The sequence below is a fragment of the Rousettus aegyptiacus genome, unplaced genomic scaffold (assembly GCF_014176215.1).
Source record: "Rousettus aegyptiacus isolate mRouAeg1 unplaced genomic scaffold, mRouAeg1.p scaffold_m13_p_9, whole genome shotgun sequence".
In the NCBI taxonomy this organism is placed as follows: domain Eukaryota; kingdom Metazoa; phylum Chordata; class Mammalia; order Chiroptera; family Pteropodidae; genus Rousettus; species Rousettus aegyptiacus.
This window is the reverse complement of record NW_023416312.1, coordinates 105,693,891-105,717,530: the sequence shown is the minus strand read 5'-3', so window position 1 is coordinate 105,717,530 and position 23,640 is coordinate 105,693,891. Positions and strand designations below refer to the sequence as shown.

General features: G+C 47.9%; 2 protein-coding genes across 2 annotated transcripts; one reads left to right on the top strand and one right to left on the bottom strand.

Annotated features, from left to right (window-relative positions):
• Positions 1-437: 437 nt before the first annotated feature.
• LOC107508063 (polyadenylate-binding protein 1-like 2) lies at positions 438-1,143 on the bottom strand. Its single transcript, XM_016139583.2, has one exon. The coding sequence runs from the start codon at positions 1,038-1,040 to the stop codon at positions 438-440; it is 603 nt and encodes a 200-aa protein (XP_015995069.1). The 5' UTR covers positions 1,041-1,143.
• A 14,575-nt stretch (positions 1,144-15,718) lies between these two features.
• Positions 15,719-16,424, top strand: LOC107508379 (polyadenylate-binding protein 1-like 2). The gene has a single exon (XM_016140167.2). It carries the CDS (start codon positions 15,822-15,824, stop codon positions 16,422-16,424), a length of 603 nt encoding a protein of 200 aa, XP_015995653.1. The 5' UTR covers positions 15,719-15,821.
• The last annotated feature ends 7,216 nt before the right edge of the window (positions 16,425-23,640 follow it).

The window sequence follows — 23,640 nt, the reverse complement described above, 5'->3', positions numbered from 1 at the left end:
ACGCGGCGCGGCAGGAGGGCGACGTGGAGGTCCCCGCGCGGCGGGGTCGCGCGCGGCACGTGCTCTGCGGTGTCCCCTCAGCGGACGTCCTTCTGCTCCGTGCGGCGTGTGCCGTGAGAGCGCGTCGCCCGCGCGCTGCTGGGAGCGCGCCCCCGGGGCACGGGCGGCCTCCGCGCGGCCCAGCAGGTGGCAGCGGTCGGCGCGGCTCTCCGGGACCGTCCGCGGCGGGTGTGCGGGGGGCCGCGGCGCGGGGCCCGGAGCAGGGAGCCGGGGCGGCCGAGGGGGCCGGGGGCGCGGACGGACAGGGACCGGGGCGCCGCGCTCCGCGCCCAGCCCGCCGCCGCTGCGCGAGGGGCGCAGAGCCAGGGCGCCGTGCGTCCGGTGCGAGCCGCGCTGCCGTGGCCCTGCCGGCCGGCCGGCTCGCGCCGGGGCCCGGCTCATCGCAAGGTGGCCCCGTCGTCGCCGTTGTCCTGCAAGCCCTTGCCGTCGGCGCCCGAGGACTGCCTGGCCCAGGCGCCCCTCTCGGCCTCGCGCTCCTTGTGCGACTTGAACCTGCCCACGAAGATCTTGCGGTAGTTGAGGAACATGCCGTTCATCGCGTCGATGGCGCGCTCGGCCGACTCCTGCTTCTGGAAGTGCACGAAGCCGTAGCCCTTGGGCCCCTTCTCGTCGCAGGCCACCTTGCACGACAGGATGTTGCCGAACGCCGAGAAGATGTTGTACAGCGCCTTGTTGTCGATGCTCTTGCCCAGGTTCTTGATGAAGACGTTGCCCACGCCGCTCCTGCGCAGCGACGGGTCCCTCTGCGACCACATGATGCGCACGGGCCGGCCCTTGATGACGTCGAAGTTCAGGGTCTCCAGGGCGCGCTTGGCGTCCGTCGGGTGCTGGTAGTTGACGTACGCGTAGCCCAAGGAGCGGCGCGTGATCTTGTCTCTGCAGATGCGGATGGACAGGATGGGCCCCGCCGGGCTGAACTTCTCGTACAGCATGGACTCGGTCACCTCCGGGTGCAGGTCGCCCACGTACAGCGAGGCCATGGGGAAGTCGGGGGAGCCCTGGGCGGCCCAGCGCGCGCCCGCCGCCCGCTCCGCCGAGGGGGGCGCCGCAGCCTCTGCGACGGCGGCGGCCGCCTCGGCCCCCGCGGCCTCCTCCGTCCCCGCCGCGGCCGCCGCGTCCGCGTCCGCGTCCGAGTCCGCAGCCGCCGCCGCCTCCGCCAGGCTGGCCTCCGCCACTGCCTCCCGCGCCGAGGCCGCGGCCTCGCGCTCAGCCTCCACCTCGCCCTCCGCCTCCGCCTCCGCCACGGAGGCCTCCGCCACCGCCTCCGCCACGGTGGCCGCCGCAGCCTCCGCCGCCGCAGCCTCCGCCGCTGCCGCCGCCGCCACTGTCGCCGCTGTCGCCGCTGTCGCCACGGTCGCCGCGCCGCCGGGCCGCTGCCGCGACCGCCCTTCCCGCGAGCCGGGGGCGCGAGAGCAGGCGCGGGCCGGGGCCGCGGGCGGCCGCCTGCCGGGGGGCGCGGGGGGCGCGGGGGGCGCGCGGGGCGCGCGGGGCCGGCCGCCGCGGCGAGTCCGAGTCACCTGGGATGGCGCGCGCGGCCCGGAGCGCGCCTGTGCGAGTCGCCGCAGCCTGCAGCTCGCCGCCGCCGCCGCCGCCGCGCTCACTCGTGGGCCGGCGTGCGGGGCGCGGGCGCGGGCGGCCGGGGGCGCGGGTGGCGGGGCGCGGGGCGCTGCTGGCGCCTGCGGTCCGGGCAGCTGGGAAGGCTTCTGGCTCTTTGGTTCCCCCTGTGGCGGCCGCGGGGCGGCGGGCGGGGCGGGGGCGGGGGCGGGGAGGGGGCGGGCGCGGCCGGCTGCGGGCGGGGGGGGCGCGGGGGGGGCCGCGAGTGCGACCGCGGCCTCGGGGTGGCCGGGCGCTCGCCGAGGCGGCGGTGCTGCGGGGGGAGGGGCGCCGCGCACGGAGCCATGTGGCTCGCGCTGGGCAAGTTGCGCTTCCCCCGCGCGCGGCACAGGACACCCGAGTGATGGGGTCGACGCGGTGGCAGGTGACGGCGGGGGCCCTGGCAGTGAGCCTGGGCGCTCGCCGGGCCCAGCGAAGCCGAGCGGCACGTCTGCCTCATGTTCGCGGGTCTCCCCCACACCAATGCGCATTTGCTCTGTCCTCCATCAGGACCACCAAGGAAACAACTCTTGTGAGTGAGAGCTGGAGCGAGGGGTGCACGCTCTTCCTGCAGCCTGGTGACCCATTTTCTCAAAGATTTCCTCCTCCTTTTCCAGCTCTTTCCTTCCTCTGCAACACTTGCAAAGGACCGAGTACAGAACATAAGAACATATACTAGTTTATTCATCGTGCCATGCCACAAGTATTTATGGATCTTCGGACAGTTCCTGCCGATACAGGTGTCTGGTTTTGAGGTTTCGAGGTTTTCCTTGGCAGCAGTCTGAGCTGGAAGCTCAGCCTGTGCTCCAGACTATGTAGAACTAGGGACCTGGGATTCTCCAGCCCTCCATCTCCTCCCACTCGCGGAGCCTCAATACATGCAGCCTGGAAGTGAAGGAGTCAAGGACGGCAGTCATTAATACTGTGCTCAATGATACTGTGAGGAAAGGACAACCAAGGGCTGGGGATGTGGCCTGCACCAGCGCCAGACACTTGTTCTTGACTCTCCTCTCAAGCTGTTGAGGTTCCCAACATGAACCAAGAAATGCACATGCTCAAAGCAAAAAAACAAAAAAACAAACAAAAAAAAACAAACAAAAAAAAACAAAAACAAAAACAAACCAAAAAAACCCTGAAATATCTCTATAATGTGGTGCCTTTTCTCAGTTCACCAACTAATATTTATGGAAGACTTATCAAGTACTTGGCAAGCTAAGTACTGGGAGCTAAGGGACAGGAAATGTGACAAGTGCGCAGTGAGTCTTACTGCGTTGGAGCTGTGGGGAGCGGTAATTAAAGGTGAGCAGTGTGTGTTGTGGGACCAGAGAGGCCACGCAGTACCAAATACTGAGGGAACAGACAAATAAGCAACCACTGGAGTAGACTGTAACAGAGACTACAGTCCCCTTTCCTCCACTAAGGAAGACCCAACAAATAACTGTTTCTGGTAGAAATCAGGCGAGGCTACACAGAAGACGAAACCTCCAAGGTGAGCTCTGAAAGATGACTAAGTTCACAATGGTGAGGCAGAAGGGAAGGCGTTCCAGACGGAGGGATCAGTGTCTGTCCCAGGCCCATGGCATGCCTGCGGAAGCATGATCACTTCTGTGCATGCCTAAGAATCTGAAGCGGACAGACCTCTTGGTCTCCAACAGCATATGGTAGAAGATGGGAATGGAGGATATGGGGCTCTGAAAAACAAGGCAAGGTGCTTGGACTCTATACCCAAGCCAGTGGGCAGCACTCAGCAGTTCAAGAAGGGAATCGGTATGATTAGATCTTTAGAAAAACTAGAAATTGAACATCAATATGGAAAGCAGCTAAGAGAATAGAGCTTAAAAGTTCTCATCACAGGGAGGAAATGTGTAACTATATGAAGCGATGAGTGTTAACTGATTCTGGTAGTCGCTTCACAATATATACATGTATTATATCATTGTGTTGTACACCTTAACATCATACAGTGTTATGTGTGAATTACATCTCCATATAAGTGGGAGAACCCATCAATACACGTATGAATGCACAGGTGCGCCCAACTGACAGAGAGCTGATAAAATAAGAAGTCAGATGTGATCAGTTTCTCGTGAAGAGTCAGAACAGCCCTTTCCCCAGTCCCTCCTGTCCTTCCGTAAATAAGGGTTTTACACTTACCAGGAGCCAGGCAAAGAACTGTGGGCTGTGGGGCCGGACATAAAAAATGATCAAAATGTAGTGCCTTCCCTGAGGACATCTCAGGCCGCTAAAACTCAGGCTACCCGTACAAATAACAGAAATGCCAGTGGAAGACTAGAGATACTTCGTGATTGAACTACAGCGGCTATGGGGTTTCATCTGCCTGGCACATATCCTCCTTCTCCTCACTCTCACCCATGTACCTTCTTTGGGTAAATAAAGCTGTTTTCTGTGATGGCAACACTGGCTGGACCTGGGCAGTTGCGCATGATAGAACAATCCCGAACCTGTGGAACTGACTAAGTCACTGTGGGGTGTGAGGCAGTAAGAGCTTTTCCACTGCTGGCTGGAAAGCATTCTAAGATGGCTGAGAAGCAGACACACAGACAGGTACCGCACAGGCTTACACGCTCCAGCTCTCTGCTCCTAAGCAGGCCTAGTGCCAGCAACAGGAAAGGACACAGACTCAGAAAAAGGCTGCTTGCCGTACAGCTGGAGCCTGAACGAAGCGATCACTGTCACTATTGTTAAGAGTATCTCCTGGGGGTCTAAGTTGCTTGTAGGCAGGGAGCAGATGAGCTGTGCCTCAGGTGGCCCAGGAGGGACCCAAAGAGCCAGAGGCTAGGAAGTAAGCTATGACTGCTGGGGGTTAGGGGATGTGGGGATAAGGATAAGAACTTCTCGGCCAGGTGTTAGGAGACAAATGACAAGGGGACCAATTAAAGGACAAAGACGCACATCTTTCTGTGGCTTTTACTTACAGCCCACAGAGACAACAGAAATCAGTGAAGCAGCAGGAGAAAGAGGTGCGGGGAAGCCATGCTGTGGCCAGCAGATTCCCCAACCTGTCAAACATTAAGACAATTCCCGAAGGCACGCCCCTGCCTCTCCAGCAACAGGAACAAAGCTAGCAAAGTGACAAAGAAAGCAGCTGGCGAGTGCTCTCCAATTCCTCACTGCGGCCTCCATGTTCTCCCTCCCACTTCTTTCGTGACTTCCTGGTCAGTTTCTGACATCTACAATCAAACCTGTTCTGACTATTAGGCACTGTGACAGGGGCAAAATTGAAGAGCCCTGTGGAGTGTCAGAAAAGGGAGGGAGAGAGGTCCCTTTCTTGCGAGAGGAAGTGTTATTCATTTCATTCGAGCAATGATTCTACAAGTAGTTATGGAGGGCCTACTATGTACCTACCAGGCATTCTTCCAGGCAGAGCGTCCCTGCGCTCAGGGAGCTTATTTTCTGGTGGGGAAGACAGACAATAAACGTCAGAAAATATAGAAGCACTTAAAGGTTTCTACAAATGCCCTCAGAGAAATAAACCAGATGATTTGGTACATATTACCTAGGACCCAAGAGAAGGGGCAAACTGCAATGACAGCCTATCTGAGGACAGTGGCCAGTTCTGCTCGGAAGCAGGGAAAGACCTGCCCAGCAGGGAGAACTGCAGTACCCTGGGCCTTCTGGTAGAAAAGAGGGGCAGAAAGCATGCCAGTGCGGCAGGAGCCCCATAAAAGACTGGATGGGAGGAGCAGATGAAGGTGCAGTGGTGGGAAGGAGCCATAATGAAGAGCCTGATTCCTACGATCTAATTATATTCAATAATTTCTCTCTGGCTGCTGTCTGTGGAACATATTGCAAGTGGGCGGGACACAAAGGAAAATAGACCAATTTGGACCCTCTTGCAATAGTCCAGTTGAGAGTTGGCGGTGGCTTTGCCCAGACTGGCAGTATGAATTCGGGGAATAATGCATGGGTTTAAATGATATTTTGGAAAGATACATCACTTGCTGATGGATTGCAGGCAGTCAGTGAACAAACTTGATAAATGAATGATTACTACGAGAGTATTTTCTTGCAAGTCTTGATCATGGAAGTGTTATATATGGTCATAGACAATATGGGGAGTGGATGTGGTAGATGTGGAGAAGGGAGAAAGACAGTTAGGGGGTGAGGGTCAAAAGCTCCTTTTCGTACATGTTAAGTATCCGAAGTCTAGCTGTCATCATGTAGGCTGCAGTAACAGAATTATCAAGCAACAGGACACAATATTTAAAGCCTTAAGAGTAGGCAAGATCCCCCAGAGAGAATATAGTCAGAAGAAGGTGCAGGGCTATTCCCCAAGACCAACAGCATTTAGAAGGTGAGTTGAAAACGACAAGGCAGCAGAGGAGACTGAAGACTGGGCAGTGCATGGAGCGGCCCCAAACCTGACTTCTCTCCAAGGCCTGGCATGGTCCAGCCTCAGTGTCCTCACCCAGCCCTGCGCTCAGCGCCCCTGGCTGCACATGCACGGGAGTCGGCTCAAAATGGGACAACAAAGACTTTGTGCGTGAGCGTTGAGACTTCTCTTTCTGTTCCTTTCTCAGCGGAGCCAGCGCTCCTCCATTTCAATATGTCCCACCTCCTTCCTATTAGGAGGGAAAATAGGACTAGGGATGCCATTCAGAGAGCAGGGGAAAAGAGTAGAAAAGAATGGAAGAAGATGGGGGTGAGGGTACTGATGGGGAGAGGGACAGATCAACTGTATGCGAAAATGAATCAAAACACTGAAAAAGGGGATCTACATAAAGGAGCCTCTTTCCATGAGTTTCTCATTCACATAGTTCTAGGAAGGATACTCAGGGGGATAGAGAATGAACGCATAACAGTATTTTGCAGTAGGGTCATTGTCAATTCACACTGTCCATCTGAATTTCCCTGAAAGAAAATAATTATGGTATATAGGCCAACAAAAAAGCAGCCTTAGGTTTCTATTTAGGAAGAATTGCCAAGCGTTTGGATGTGCCTCTGTTATTTAACAAATTCCAATGGTAATGACATTGTCTTAAATAGATACAACACATTTAGCAAATGGTCCTTTGGAGATACGCGAGGGCGGGAGGCATAGAGAGAATAGAAATTGGGCTTATAGATGTAAGAGCCCAGGACGTCAGGACATATGCACCACCATGTTTATCACAGAAGGATTCATATTGGTCAAACCAGGACACAAAGCAAGCACTCACTGAAGACATTGTGGTGCAGCCGGCCCATGGATTATTATGCAACCGTTAACAAGGATGAGTTATGTCTATATGGACTGACTTAGGCAGATCTCCAAAATATACTATTATTAAGTGAGAACAGCAGATTGCACAAAAGGGAACAGTATATGGCCCCCCTTTTGTGGGGGAGAAAATAGATGAGGTTGTGATCCCATATTTGTCGGTGTGTTTGACATCTCTATCTAGATGTTTCAGGCATTTATCCTTAAATGACAAAATTAGAACCCCCGAGCTTCTTTAGCCTCCCACCTTCTTCTGTCCCTAACTTTGCTCCTCCCAATGAAGTCTTCGTCTTCTCAATGAATAGCATTACCATCTGCCCTGGTATTCAAGTAAAATCGAGAGGTACCCTTATTTCCTCCCTCTCCCACCCCCACATCTTCCTCTGGCCACCATCTCACCTTCAACCTTCAGTAATTCCTAAACCCTCTACCTCCCAAACGCCACTTGAATCTCTCCAACTACCCTGGAGTCCACCATTATCTCTCGTGGGTTCCTTCAGAGCCTCTTAACTGGTTGCCCACTTCCACCAAACTTCTTTCTCCAGCCAGTAGCCAAACTGATCTTTCTGGAAAATGAATGGTGCCTTTTGCTTCTCTTACACAAAACCCCAGAAAGGGTCCCCATTTCAATTCGAATAAAGTGCAAACTCCTCAACATGGCTTAAATTAAATGAGCTGAATGACCTGGCCCTTGCCAATCTTACCATTCTTACTTTTCCATAGCCTGGTCATTGTGGAAATTCTTACAACACTCTGACTACTCAAGGATCCAAGCTCAGTTCTTCCTGAGTTCTTCCATCTACCTGAAACCATCTTACTTCATCCTTTCAAAATCACAAACAGATTTTTAGACATACAGAAAATTACAGCAAGTCACAGACCACGCGGCCAAGTATCCATCACTCAGAATGAACAACAAAAAAAGAACATGGGCCCTGTTTTTATTTCGTCCCACTCCGTACTGCACACACCTAGGTCGCTTCTGGGTATAATTAAAGTCAGTAAAAAGGCAAGTCCTTGATTTCTCTCTCTCTAATTTCTTTTTTTTCCTCTCTGTCTCTTTTCCCTCACCTCTTCCCTGAGGTTGAGAATTTCTTTCATCTTTTGCTCTTCGATTGTCAGAAGCAGACAAGGTCCACAAAAGGGAACATAATTGGTAATATTTGTGCTGAGGGTGTTTGTGAGAAAAGAAGATATATCTATACTCCCAGCAATTCTTGCATATTTTCTAAATTCCTGAGCCTAGATTCCTCAAAGGAGATAGGCCTTTGAGTCATACGGACACGTAGACAGAATTCCAGAGCAGAACACTGAACCACTCTGAGCCTCAATATGTGCTTTGAGTTTGAATTTCAGAAACCCTATTAAGGTTCTTAGGGATTTTCCTCATAACAATACTTTTGCCCCAACCCTGAATTACTACGGTAGCAACCTGACCCTGCCAGCCCATTTCCTGTTCTAAAGAGTTAGTTCCTGACGGCACCGTCCCCTATCCCAGGACTCTCCTTGTTGACTTGGCAGTCCAAAAACCTGCTCAAATGATTAAGTTGGTTTCCTTATAGTTTGGCAGCCAATCAATGTTCTCCTTATGTTCCCCTTCGTTGTATGGAATATCTGTAGCTGTGTAGGAATGCAGACGCACAAGCCTGTATAAAACTGCCTGCCATGTTACATCAGGGCTCAGCCTTTGGGTAAGAATCCTCTGAGCTGGTGCCAGCATCAACAAACTCTGCTTTCTGCTTATGGCCTCGATGTCCCGTCTCTCCGTTTGAGAATCCGCGACACTGCCTCAGCTGATGGTTTTTACACAGCATTTCAGATATGTTTCTTTGTCGGAACAAACTCTCCTCCCAACTTAAATTTTTAACGAACACGCTTCTTCTTTTTCACAATCTTAGGCAAATTATAGATGTGGTCTTGTAAAAATATCCCTCTAAATACACCGCAGGCTGTGACTTATCAGCTACGCTCTCTTTGGTCAAGTTACTTTACCTTTTATTGTTTGTTTCTTTAGCTTCGGAGTCCTCATCTGTACAAGGGATATTTGTAAGGATGAAAATAACTGAGAATATATAGTAAATGTTCTTCACAGTGCCTGACATGCTGTCAATGTGAACACAAGAGACTCCTTATTAATGTCATTTCCCTCTGTCCCAAGGATATTCTTGTCCAGTTGGTTTATGAAGGCCCAGTGTCTTTTCTTTCTGGTGCTGAAGAAAGTCTGGTGTTTTTCTCTCTAACCAGGAGCAAAGTGCCAGTTCACTTTCGGTAGGGTCAAGGAATCTGAGCCTCTGGGTTGCATCCCAGTTTATGCCTGAATTTTACTCTACGTAACTGCCTGATTCTTTAGTCTGAACTCACTTAGCCCCCACCCTCATTCACCTTTCCTTTAGTTCTCCTGACCCTGGAACCTTTTCATGATCCATTTATTTATTTCCCCCGAGGTCCTAGGATCTTGCAGGCCAACACATGAAAACATGCTATTTTCTGTACTCAAGAAAACCACCCAGACTTAATAATAAGTACTATCTCAACAAAACGGGATATTGAGCAGGGAGCGAATTTTCCCTCAACTGATATTCATCCCTTCAAGCATGCTTTTGGGGACCATTTTAGAGATAAAGTTCTGTAAGGCAATACACTCCTTTGATTTCTTTGCTGTGGGATACTGGAACACTACTGCCATCAACATTCACAATTGTTTTGTGACACATTCCTGGGTTATCCAGGTGTGAGTGGCTAGCCTTTGCTACCATGAGCAGTTTAAGTTTTTCACTGTGCATAATAGATGTAAATTGAAATCTCCTTCCATATGCTAAAGCCATGGATTAACCTGGGGGACTCCTCGATCTTTTCTTTTCTCCTTTAAGAAAAAAAATGTATTCTATAACTGTAAAAGATCACTGTCAGAACTTAAAATATGAGACAAAAATAACCTTTTTGAGAATAAAAATATTTTACTGTAATTGAAAAATAAATTATTTTTTTAAAAAGAAGGGAAAGAAAACTAAATTCCTTTCTTGTCTTCGGCCCCCTCAAAGATGGCCCTGCCTTTCTCTGAAAAGAAACATACACATCATATTTTAAAAATCATTCTCTAAAAAATTTTTCTTACTAAAAGGAATTCATGCACATGGTAAATAAAATAGTTCTGACCAGAAAATACCAAGGAGCTTATAATAAAGAGGAAAACTCTGACACCCCATCACTTACAATTCCCCAGTTGTGCTTCGCTGAGTAGATCATTTAAATAATTCCTGTTTGGATTGTTTTGGCAGCTTCCTTATTACATATAAATACAGTGCTTAATCTGCTATTTCCATAAGTCTGCAAATTCAGACATCATCAAGTAAACACCTGCTGCTTAGGAGAATGTAAATCACAGTGTCTTCATTCTGCCCTCTCTTTCTCTTGGTTTTTATACCTTTGTTTATCTTTAGTTGCGCTATTCATGACTGTTGTGACTTTAAATAATATACTTAAATCTCAGTTACTGCATAAACCTTAGTAAGTTTAACTTGACTTTCTGTAGAATGAGGAGATTGCCATGCCTAGCCTTCCCTTCCCTCAACCTCTCTTCTCTCCCTTCTACATCCTCTTCTGAAAGACTCATAATCATTTACGTGCACTTCTGGAAACCTAATCAAATATTTTCTGCTTTGACAAGCAATACGAGTCTTTTACTTGTTGATGAATCTCTAATAATGTTGGCCATAGGGACAATTTCTTCACCAAGTATAGACTGACCCATCAGAAGGAGATTCATCCTGGAATTCAGTTCAAGTCCTCCCTTTTTATTTATCCCACTGAATTCCGAAAGGTCTGTCATATTTGAGTTTTATTTATGCATCAATGTGTTCTCTCTCTCTCTCTCTCTCTCTCTCTCTCTCTCACACACACACACACACACGCACACATTTAAGTGGTTGCCAAGCAATTGATCATTAAACCATTTAATCCTATAACAATTTATGGACTCGGTGTTAAAAATCCCCATTTTATACCTGGGAAAAATTTGGTAGCAAGTATTTAAATAACTTGCCAAGGTCCCACATAATGTAAATGGCAGAGCCTGGAATTTAATTCCAGAAAAGGCAATTTTGTTCTGGAGTCGGTCCTGGCGACTACTATATTATTCTACACTAAACTTCTCTCTTCTGGTTAATCAGAATCTATAAACATTACCCAATCAACCCATGCTGTTAAAACACGCAGAACAGTGTACAGATATATGAATAATAATTAACAATCTATCCTCTTACTATTACAACTCCCACCAATCCCAGACTCTGGAGGTTACGGAGAACAAAACTATCTGGTTGTTTTTATTAACACTTTTCTCAAGCTCATGTAAAGCTGTATAAACAGATTGATGTTTTCCTGAGGACATTTTCTTTGTAATTTTGTCAAAAATGGTACCGTGCACTTTACATTTTTTTCTGTGACTTTCTAAATTTACAGAACGTATTAACATATGCAGGCCAAATTAATTCTGTCTTATAAAAATCTGCATTAGGGACAAACAAATTTATACAATGCCCTGATCGCTTTAAATATTTTATTTTTTATTTTTTCAGGCAAAACCAAGTAATTTTTACCTTTGCTCCATTTTCTGTAATGCATCTTTTTACTTAGACTGCTTTTAAAAAAAACTCGATTTTTGTTTTTCAAGCAATTGGTTCATGGTGGACATTGGTGAGTCTTTCTGTTTCCTGCTTGGAATTCATCGACCTCGGGGATGTGAGTCTATGGTTTGCCTCATATTTGGAACATATTCTACCTTTACATCTTCAAATATTTTTCTGCTCCACTCTCCCTCCTTTCTCTTCAGGTACACCAATTACGTGTGAGTTTGGCGACTTGATATTCTTCCACGGATCAATGAGGCACTTTTCCCTTTTATTTGTTTGATTTTTTTAAAGGTTTATTGAGGTATAACTTACATACAACAAAATGTACATATTTAAAGTACACAGTTTGATAGGTTTTGACATATGAATCATTAAATGATCGCCACAATTGAGATAAAAAGCATTTCTTCATGTGCTTCGCAACTCCTTCCCTTGATTCTCCCTGATACTTCCCTTCCCATCACCAGGAATAAACACTGATCTGCTTTCTTTCACTATTAGATTACTTTGCATTTTCTAGAATTGTGTATAACTGATGATTGTCACACGAACAGATGTATCACGATATGAGCCTTTATTTTAGTCTGGCTTTTCTCAATCAGAATAATTATTTTGAGGTTCATTCATGTTGCATCATGCATCAGTAGTTTATTACTATTTGTTGCAGACTAGTATTTAATTGTATAGATATATAACAGTTTATTTGTCCCTTCATCTGCTGATGGACAATTGGGATGTTTCTAATTTGGGGCTCTTACAAATAAAGCTGCTATGGACTTCCATGTACAAGTTTTGTATGGATGTATGCTTTTATTTGGTTTGGGTAAATACCTCGGAACAGTAATGCTGAGTCATATGGTAGGTGTGTATTTAACTTTGTAATAAACTGAAAAAAACAATTTTCCAAAATGGTTGCACCATTTATATTTGCATATTCTCATCATTGATATTTGACAGTTCCACTTTTTCAATTTTTAGCCCATATTTGCTATGGAGAGACTTTTTAGATTTTAGCCATTCTAATAGATGTGTAGTGGTTTCGAATTGTGGTTTTCACTTGTATGACCAGGGATGTTAAACATGTGTTCATGTCCTTATTCTCCATCCAAGTATCCTTTTTTTGTGAAGCATCTGTTCTAATCTTCTGTCCACTTTGAACTCTGTTGTTTGTATTCTTAATATTGAATTTTGAAAGTTCTCTCTATATATCCAGGATAACAGCCCTTGATCAGATTTGTGTTGTTTCTAAGAAAACTTGGCCTAACGCAAGGAAAGAACAGCTTCCATTTATTTTCTTCTAGAATTTTTTAAGTCGACATGTAGGTCTGTAATCCTTTTTGAGTTAATTTTTGCATATATATAATTTTTGCATATGTACACATATTTTTGCATTTATATGTATATATACATTTATGTATGGCAAGAGACATTAACCAATGCTCATATTAAGGGGACAGGGATATCCAATTGTGCTAACTCTACTTCTTGAAAAGTTGACCGTTTTAACACTGAATCGCCTTTGTATGTATGTTGAAAATCAGTTGTTGTTATGTGGTTTGGATTCTTTCTGCATTATCTGTTCTGTTTCAAAGGTCCATTTGTCTATCTTAATACCAGGATCACAGTGTCTCAATAATTGTAGCTTTGTCGTAAGTCTTGAAATAAGGTGGTATTAACTCTCCAATTTTTACCTTTTTTTTTTTTAGCTAAAACTTTAAGTGGTTTATTCTCTTACAGCACAGTTTTCCACAGAGGACAATTCCAGAGATAGTTAAGATGTTTGATGGTACTTTCAAGGCACTTTCTTCACATCCCTAGAGGGTTGGCATGTCTCCTTCAGTTGACTTCCTCGTAGATGGCCATCACTCTATGGTTTCTTGCCTCAGTCACAACTAGAGGCAAAAAGATGATTTTGTCCTTGCCTTTCTCTTTTTAAGAGTAAGAAAGTACTTCTCCAAAGTACTGCCTGCTACCCAGCCACTAGCAGACTGCAAGTTCCTTTCACGGACTAGAATTGAATCACATGATTCAATTATTACTTATTTTCATTTCCTTATTTATGTTTTCATTTATTTTCCCGTTGTTCATCGATAGCATACAGACATAACATTTACTTTGATATACTGATCTTGTACCCTACAACCTTGCTATATTAATTTGTTAATGAAAACATTTCTTTTTTCAATTTGTATTATAGTTGGCACTCAGTAGTTTCTGGGGTTGAACATAGCGGTCAAATATTAATATAAATTACAAAATGATCCCCCCAATAAGTATTATACCCACTTGGAACCATAAATATTTATTACATTCCCTATGCTGTACTTTACATTTCCATGACTATTTGTAACTACTAATTTGTACTTCTTAATACCTTCCTATTTTTCATCAAGCCACTCAATCCTCCTGCCATGTGGCAACCATCGATATCTATGTATCTATGGGTCTGCTTCGTTTTGTTTGTTCTTTTATTTTGTCTTTAGATTCCATATATAAGGCAGATAATATGGTATTTATTTTTGTCTGACTTATTTCACTGAGGATAATACCCTCTAGGCCTATCTGTGTTATCACAAATGACAAGATTACATTCTTTCTTATGGCCAAGTAATATTCCATCGTATATGTGTACCACATCTTCTTTATCCAGTTGTCTATTGGTAGACATCTATTGGTTGCTTCCACATCTATAGTAAATAATGCTGCAATTAACATGGTGGTGCAGGCATCAAATACAATATTATGTTACTTAGATGTGGAATTAAAAAAATTAAATAAATGAAAGAAGAAAAACAGAGTCATAGATACAGACAACAAATTGATGGTTGCTGGAAGCCAGAGGGTTTTGGGTTCTGGGCGAAAACGTTAAAGGGTTAAGAAGTACAAATTGGGATTTACGAAGTAGTCATGGGGATGTGAAGTACAGAATAGGAAATATAGTCAATAACATTGTAATAACTATGTACGGTGTCAGATGGGTACTTAGACTAATTAGGGGAACACTTTTGTAAAGTCTATAAATGTCTAACCACTACATTGTACATCTGAAACTAACAGAAAATCATATTGAAAGTCACCTATAATTGGAAAAAGATTTGTTAATTTACTTATAGAAATAAGAGGAAAATTGGAAATAATCCAGCTATCCATCAAGTAATGTGAACAAGAGTATGGGGCCGTATACCCGTGATATGTAGTAAGTTCTAATTGCCTGTAATAAGTGTCCATTGACGCGGAGAGACCCGCGAACATGAGGCAGACGTGCCGCTCGGCTTCGCTGGGCCCGGCGAGCGCCCAGGCTCACTGCCAGGGCCCCCGCCGTCACCTGCCACCGCGTCGACCCCATCACTCGGGTGTCCTGTGCCGCGCGCGGGGGAAGCGCAACTTGCCCAGCGCGAGCCACATGGCTCCGTGCGCGGCGCCCCTCCCCCCGCAGCACCGCCGCCTCGGCGAGCGCCCGGCCACCCCGAGGCCGCGGTCGCACTCGCGGCCCCCCCCCGCGCCCCCCCCGCCCGCAGCCGGCCGCGCCCGCCCCCTCCCCGCCCCCGCCCCCGCCCCGCCCGCCGCCCCGCGGCCGCCACAGGGGGAACCAAAGAGCCAGAAGCCTTCCCAGCTGCCCGGACCGCAGGCGCCAGCAGCGCCCGCGCCCCGCCACCCGCGCCCCCCGGCCGCCCGCGCCCGCGCCCCGCACGCCGGCCCACGAGTGAGCGCGGCGGCGGCGGCGGCGGCGAGCTGCAGGCTGCGGCGACTCGCACAGGCGCGCTCCGGGCCGCGCGCGCCATCCCAGGTGACTCGGACTCGCCGCGGCGGCCGGCCCCGCGCGCCCCGCGCGCCCCCCGCGCCCCCCGGCCGGCGGCCGCCCGCGGCCCCGGCCCGCGCCTGCTCGCGCGCCCCCGGCTCGCGGGAAGGGCGGGCGCGGCCGCGGCCCGGCGGCGCGGCGACCGTGGCGACAGCGGCGACAGCGGCGACAGTGGCGGCGGCGGCAGCGGCGGAGGCTGCGGCGGCGGAGGCTGCGGCGGCCACCGTGGCGGAGGCGGGTGGCGGAGGCCTCCGTGGCGGAGGCGGAGGCGGAGGGCGAGGTGGAGGCTGAGCGCGAGGCCGCGGCCTCGGCGCGGGAGGCAGTGGCGGAGGCCAGCCTGGCGGAGGCGGCGGCGGCTGCGGACTCGGACGCGGACGCGGACGCGGCGGCCGCGGCGGGGACGGAGGAGGCCGCGGGGGCCGAGGCGGCCGCCGCCGTCGCAGAGGCTGCGGCGCCCCCCTCGGCGGAGCGGGCGGCGGGCGCGCGCTGGGCCGCCCAGGGCTCCCCCGACTTCCCCATGGCCTCGCTGTACGTGGGCGACCTGCACCCGGAGGTGACCGAGTCCATGCTGTACGAGAAGTTCAGCCCGGCGGGGCCCATCCTGTCCATCCGCATCTGCAGAGACAAGATCACGCGCCGCTCCTTGGGCTACGCGTACGTCAACTACCAGCACCCGACGGACGCCAAGCGCGCCCTGGAGACCCTGAACTTCGACGTCATCAAGGGCCGGCCCGTGCGCATCATGTGGTCGCAGAGGGACCCGTCGCTGCGCAGGAGCGGCGTGGGCAACGTCTTCATCAAGAACCTGGGCAAGAGCATCGACAACAAGGCGCTGTACAACATCTTCTCGGCGTTCGGCAACATCCTGTCGTGCAAGGTGGCCTGCGACGAGAAGGGGCCCAAGGGCTACGGCTTCGTGCACTTCCAGAAGCAGGAGTCGGCCGAGCGCGCCATCGACGCGATGAACGGCATGTTCCTCAACTACCGCAAGATCTTCGTGGGCAGGTTCAAGTCGCACAAGGAGCGCGAGGCCGAGAGGGGCGCCTGGGCCAGGCAGTCCTCGGGCGCCGACGGCAAGGGCTTGCAGGACAACGGCGACGACGGGGCCACCTTGCGATGAGCCGGGCCCCGGCGCGAGCCGGCCGGCCGGCAGGGCCACGGCAGCGCGGCTCGCACCGGACGCACGGCGCCCTGGCTCTGCGCCCCTCGCGCAGCGGCGGCGGGGCTGGGCGCGGAGCGCGGCGCCCCGGTCCCTGTCCCGTCCGCGCCCCCGGCACCCCCTCGGCCGCCCCGGCTCCCTGATCACGGGCCCCGCGCCGCGGCCCCCCCCGCACACCAACCCGCGGACGGTCCCGGAGAGCCGCGCCGACCGCTGCCACCTGCTGGGCCGCGCGGAGGCCGCCCGTGCCCCGGGGGCGCGCTCCCAGCAGCGCGCGGGCGACGCGCTCTCACGGCACACGCCGCACGGAGCAGAAGGACGTCCGCTGAGGGGACACCGCAGAGCACGTGCCGCGCGCGACCCCGCCGCGCGGGGACCTCCACGTCGCCCTCCTGCCGCGCCGCGTCTCCCGGCCCGCCCCCCGCCCCCGCGCCGTCCCCGCGCGCTGCTGCGCCACGGCCCCTGCGGACGCCAACGCCGGGCGGGAGTCGGCCGCCGAGCTGCTTTCCGCGTCGCCCGTCGGGCTCCGCAAGCGCGCCCCGCGCGGCCGGACTCTCGGGGCGGGGGGCCGGCGGCGTCCCCCACGTCGCCGCCCGGCCGGGCTGCTGCGCGCTCTGGCGACTCCGTCCGCCCCGGGCCAGCCCAGCCGTCGCCGGCGTCCGGACGCTCGCCGTGACCGTGGCCCTCCCTGCAGGACCGGCCCGCGGACCCTCCTGAGGACTTTCCTGCCTGCTGCCACCTGGCCCCTGCCCGAGTGCCGTGCCAAGCCGCGCCCCGCCCGCCAGCGCGGCTCGCGGGGAGAGGCCACGCGTTTCCCCGCGCGGTCTCCGCGTCGCCGCACCGGGCGCGCGCGCGTGCCGGCCAGCTCGACGGGCCGCGAGGGGCATCTCGCCGCCCCCGGTCGTTCTGCTGGGTTCCCGCACCGGTCACCACCGTCTTCCCCTGGGCCTGCTCCCTGCCCTTCTCCCCGTGGCCAGAAGAGCAAGCGCGCTTCGTTGCAGGGAAAACAGCACTCCCAGAGCGAGACGAGTTCACGGAAGGAAACGGTTTTCATCCGCGCCCGCCGGTGTTTTTTCATGTGATATGTGCGTGGATTTTCATGCATCTCCGGTTTCGATACCTGCTTTTTTCACATATAAGTACGTGCTCCACGTAGACATCGAGGTGCAGTTAGTTAGGTGTTCTCGAACCTCCCTTCATGCCATTGAATTTTCTTCTACGTTCGTTTCTGTGGCTGCCGAGCGTTCCGGTGGATGGACGGTGGACAGACGGGCCGGATGCGCATCCCTGCCCGTACTTAGGGACACATAGCACGGCGTTTGTTCTTGCTGCTTCCTCGCGGTTAAACATCCGCGTGGTTTCCGAGGTTTTGAGTCTTTTCTTTTTCTTGTCCAAAGCCGAACTGCGAAGAATATCGTAGTGGGCAGACCTTGCTTACCTTCAAGAGTATTTCCTCAACGAACAATGCCAAATTACTTGAAGGCTCAAAGGATATGGTGGGTTTAATTTTTTTTTGATTCGTTATCAAATGACTATCTGCATGATAATATCAATTCGCCCTCATCAAGTATACAATTATTGTGAGAGGACCTCAACACCTGGACAGTTTTCTACACTTGATTTTGAATCATTTCTGCACTCTCCCAGTATTTTATCAGAGGAATTGCACCTTTAAAAAATTTATTTTCAATATTTATTTCTACATGAATAATACAGTATCAGAATAGAAACTTTTTAATTGATAAGGAAAAAGTCAAAATGAGTTCAAAATTTAACACTTGACAAAAAATTTAAAACACATGAAACATACAGAAATAAATATCTTCAAAATGTAATATTTCCTGTTTCATTGTGGGATAATTTCACTATAATTAGTCTTACGTTTCCGAATTGTTACATAGTCTTCTCTAATTTGTTTTACTCTATGTCCCAACTTACGGATGAGCTATAACTTTAAAAACTGTGCCCCTTGATGTATGTTTAAATTGTTCTGTATTTTTCACAGTAAGATTAACTCTATGTGGCTGAATATTTGCTGACATGTGGAAACATTTAATTGCCTAATATATCTTGCCAGTTTCTTGCTGAATGCTTCTTCTGTAAAGGTTATGCCCATCAACAGTGTAAGAGAGTATACTTCCCTGCTCATCTTCTTAAGTCGATATTTTTTAAGTAATGAGAAGTTGGTTAACCTTGTTGATTTTTTTCTTTTACTATTTCATTTATGAGTGCATTGCTTGAAAAAGAGAACATACACATTAAATATGCACAACTCTAAAGAGATTATTTTTTGCTTCTGTAGGCTTGCCCTATTTGTCCACAAAATTTAAAACATATAGTATCATACTGAATGTATTCTGTCAAAATTTTATTTTCAATATATTATAAATACATCTAAAATATATTTAGTTATTCAATATTTTCCCACAACTATCATTGTATAATTGTATCAGAATTTGTTTAAATGTGTTTCCTTACTTTGGACATGAACGTAGTTTCTAAATTTTTCCCATTAGACCCAATCTGTGGTGAATAATATTGCCACAGAATTATTGTACTTACATAAATACATAGAAGCAGAATCGAAAGGTAAAGGTCTTTTAAAAAATTTTAACTATACCATCAAGTGTCCTGGATATGCCAATTTACCTTTCCACCAATACTTTAGAGGAATCCCAATATTCCTACACTACTTTTTCCCTCAGTATTATAAACTTCGTTTTTTGTCAATATAACTAATACTATAAAAACATACCTCAATTTTTGTTTTCCTTTTTCAATTATTAAAAACTATTTTATGGCCAATTTTGAAAACGTGGTGGAGTGAGGGATGACCCCAGATCTCTACTATTGAAAAAAAAACCAATAACCTGAACATCCAAAACTCAACAAAAAACACCCAAACTGCACACCAGCATGTCTGAGCATGGGATCTGTGCATAGAGCTACCACAAGTCAGAACCCTGGGTGTCTGACAGTGGACTGGGAGAAATAAAGAAACTGCCACTCACAGTCATGGTGAAGGAGGAGGTGGGAAAGTGCAGTGAGTTCCCTGAACAGCCCTGCCTGGGAGTGCTGTGAGCTTCCCGTGGCCAACTGGTGGCAGAGCCCAGTCATCAGGGCAGAAAGTAGAGAAGCAGCTGGCAGAGAAACAATAGCCCTCAAACCCCAACCCAGTGGTCCCCTCACCCCATACCCTCTAGGGGGAGCCCCAGGGGAATCTGACCAAACCTACCGAAACTGTTGCTAACACTGACAGGGACTGAAACAGGGTAGGGGGTGTGAGTAAATAGCTACAAGAAAATAAAAAGGCATTTTTAAAGCTTTATATAAAGCAGGGATCCAAAAGGCTTAGTCGCCACCTACTGGAAACCAAAAGAAAAGTGCCTTCTTTGCAAAAGGCTAAAGAGAGACCTTTATATAATAAATCTTTCTGGAAAAACAGCAGAATACATTCTTATTTATGCCCAGGTGGAGAAATAGTCTATTAAACACCATGAACAACCAAGGTGACAAAGTATCTTCGAAAGAAAGAGAAAAATCTCCAGAAAATAAACTTACGGACATAGAAATATGTAACTTAAATGACAGAATTCAGGATAGTACTTCTGAAAAAACTCAGTGAGTTCCAAAATGAGTCATATCAACAATTTCAGGAATTGAATAAACAACTAGATGAGTAGAGCAAGGAGATTGAATCCCTCTAAAAGAACAGAATAGATCTTCTGGAGATTAAAAAAACACACTGCAAGAGCTGAAAGATGAAATAGCAAGCTTGGGAAATAGAGTCGACCAAATGGAGGAAAGGATCAGTGATATAGAAGACAGAAATCTAGAAATAAATCAGAAGGAAGAAGAGAGAAACCAAAGAATGAAAAATAATGAAAGAGAAATACGAGAACTAGCCGATACTATCATGAGAGGAAATATAAGTGTAATGGACATTGTCAAAGGCAAGGAAAAGGAGCAGGGACTAGAAAGCATTTTCAGACAAATAGTTGATGAGAATTTTCCAAATCTAAGGAATGAGCTGGAGCTTGGAATTCAAGAAGTCAACAGAACACCCAATTATCTCAACCCAAAAAGGCCTTCACCAAGACACATTGTTTTAACATTATCAAAAATCAACAACAAAGACAGAATTCTCAGCCGGAAAGAAGAAAACAGTAACTTATAAATGCAAACCCATTAGATTATCCTCAGACTTCTCAGCGTAAAGTTTACAAGGCAGAAATGACTGGAATAAATATTTAAACTATTAAGTGAAAGGAACTACCAGACTAGAATAATGTATCCAGCTAAGCTCTCCTTTAGATATGAAGGAGAAATTAAGACTTTACCAGAGATACAAAAATTAAGGGAATTCTCCACCATGAGGCCTGCACTATAGGAAATACAGAAAGGGGTCAGTTCACCTAAAACAAAATGACAAAAAAATAAATACATAATTAGGATTAAAGTGACTATTGGGCAAATAGAAACAGAGGAGTGCAACCTTTACTGAGAACAGGGCACCATAAGCTTAAATAATAAGAGAATTGTTATAACAAGATAGTAATGAATGTTCAGCATATAAAGGAATAAACTGAGATAACAATGACTGAATAGGGTGGGATTCAAAGATACAAATTCACAAAGGGGAATGGAGATAAGGCATGCACAGAAGAAAATGAATGATTGTGTATATACAACCATCCTTTATATATTTGTTGAGCTGTGGAGCTTTAGGGCGAGGACTGGAGGAGGGGCTGGCTCCCAGACAGAGGTGCAGGTAGAAGTCATTGTTCCTTTGTTGAGCCTTATCCTCTCCCAGCCTGCATACGCAGATGCCATCAACCTGGATAACACAGGTTACTCCACTCAGGGGATTCCCTGAGACTCTGCCTCTCTCAACTTGTGGGCACACCCAAGCTGTTTCCAGTGATTTATTCCATACAAATAGGCTCTCTTGGCTTCTGCTGCGAACTCTCATAAAATCTCTCAAAGTCTCACAAACTCCAAAGAAACAGCTTCTGGCTTCAGCATGCCCTGTACTTCTTGTTGAGGAGCCCCAACCCCTGCACCCGTGGCAGCCAGCCTTGGTTTCTGACTTAGCCCATTGAGGCACCTATAACCCCAGCATGAGTGGCAGCCATATGTGTATTGCTTGGTGACTCTTATCAGGTGGTCCCAGGGGTGCACAGATTGTGGCTCAACTTGGCCTGCAGCTGGACTCCCCCAGGACTGTGCTAAGGGCTCCACAGCACACCCACTACACAAAGCCACTCTACTAAGACCAGGAGACTTAGGAGCCCTACCTAATACATAGAAGTAGACACAGGGAGGCAGCCAAAGTGGACAGACAAAGAAGCATGCCCCACATGAAAGAAAAGAACAAAGCTCCATAAAAAGAATTTAGCAGACTGGAGACAAGCAATCAACCAGATGCAGAGTTCAAAACACTGGTTTTAAGGATACTCAAAGAACTTAGAAGAAGAGTAGATGAACTCAGTGATAACTTTAACAAAGAGATAAAAAACATAAAAATGGAGATGGAAAACATAATAGGGAGCCAGTCAGAAATGAAGAATACAATATCTGATATGAAGAGTACAGTAGAGGAAATTAACAGGGCGATGGATGAAACAGAAGATCAAATCAGTGACATAGAAGATGGGGTAGCAGAGGACACTCAATCAAAGCAGCAACAAGAAAAAAGACCCCCCCCACAAAAAAAAGATAGTTTAAGGTGCCTCTGGGACAACATCAAGCGTAACAACATTCAAATCATAGGGGTACCAGAAGGAGAAGAGAGCAAGCAAGGAATGGAAAACTTATTTCAAGAGATAATGACTGATAAGTTCCCTAGTCTGGTGAAGGAAATAGACATACAAGTCCAGAAGCACAGAGTCCCAAACAAGATGAACCTAAAGAAACCCTCACCAAGACACATCATGATCAAAATGCCAAAGGTTAAATTCAAAGAGAGAATCTTAAAAGCAGCAAGAGAAAAGTAATTAGTTACCCACAAGGGGATGCCCATAAGGCTGTTAGCTGATTATTCAACAGAAACTTTACAGGACAGAAGGGACTGGCACAAAATAGTCAAAGTGATGAAAACGCAGGATCTACAAGGCAAAATTACTTTACCCAGCAAAGCTATCATTTAGAATTGAAGGACAGATAAAGAGCTTCCCAGACAAGGAAAAGCTAAAGGACTTCATCACCACCTAGCCAGTATTACAGGAAATGTTGGAGAGACTTCTTTAAGAAGAAAAAATACATATCAAAAGTCTAAATAAAGAATGGCAATAACTACATAACTATCAACAAGTACCTCAAATGAAAAAGAATTAAATGCTCCAATAAAAAGATAGGGTAGCTGAATTGATAAGAAAACAAGACCCCTACATAGGCTGCCTACACGAGACTCACTTCAGATTAAAAGACCGACACAGATTTTATAAAAGTAATGGAATGGAAAAAGATATTTCATGATGAATCTAGAGGGTAGTGTGCTGAGTGGAGTAAGCCAGATAGAGGAAGTTAAATGCCACATGATTTTACTTACATGTGGAATCTAAAGAACATAAACAACAACAACAACAACAAAAACAACAAACAGAAATAAACTCAGATACAGAGAACATTTTGAGGGTTACCAGATGGGAGGTAGGTTGGGGGGTCAATGAAAAAAGGTGAAAGAATTCAGAAGTACAAATTGGTAGCTACAAAATAATCATGGAAATAGAAAATATAGAACAAAGTATATAGCCAATAATACTGTAATAACTATGTCAGAGGGGCACTAGATCTACTGGGGTGATCACTTTGTGAGTTATATAAATGTATAATCAGTATGTTGTACATCTGAAACTAGTATAGTATTATATGCCAACTATAACTGAAAAATAAAACATTATTATGAATTAAAAAGAAAGAAAAAACCAACCCCCCCCCCAAAAAAAAAACAGAAATACTAGAGCAGAAGAATACAATGACTGGACTGAAGAATTCAATAGAGAACTTCAAAAGCTGATTTGACTAAGTAGAGAAAGAATCAAAGAGAAAGAATAGGGATCCCAGAGATGAGATAGTCAACTAATCTTTGACAAGGGCACCAAAAGCAGGAAAAGCGGAAAGGATAGTTTCTTCAATAAATAGTGTTGGGAATGTAGATTTACACTTGCAAAATAAT

What these genes read in the sequence shown, in the direction of transcription:
- LOC107508063 (XM_016139583.2), bottom strand. Translation starts at nt 1,040, where the DNA reads ATGGCCTCGCTGTACGTGGGCGACCTGCACCCGGAGGTGACCGAGTCC.
- LOC107508379 (XM_016140167.2), top strand. Translation starts at nt 15,822, where the DNA reads ATGGCCTCGCTGTACGTGGGCGACCTGCACCCGGAGGTGACCGAGTCC.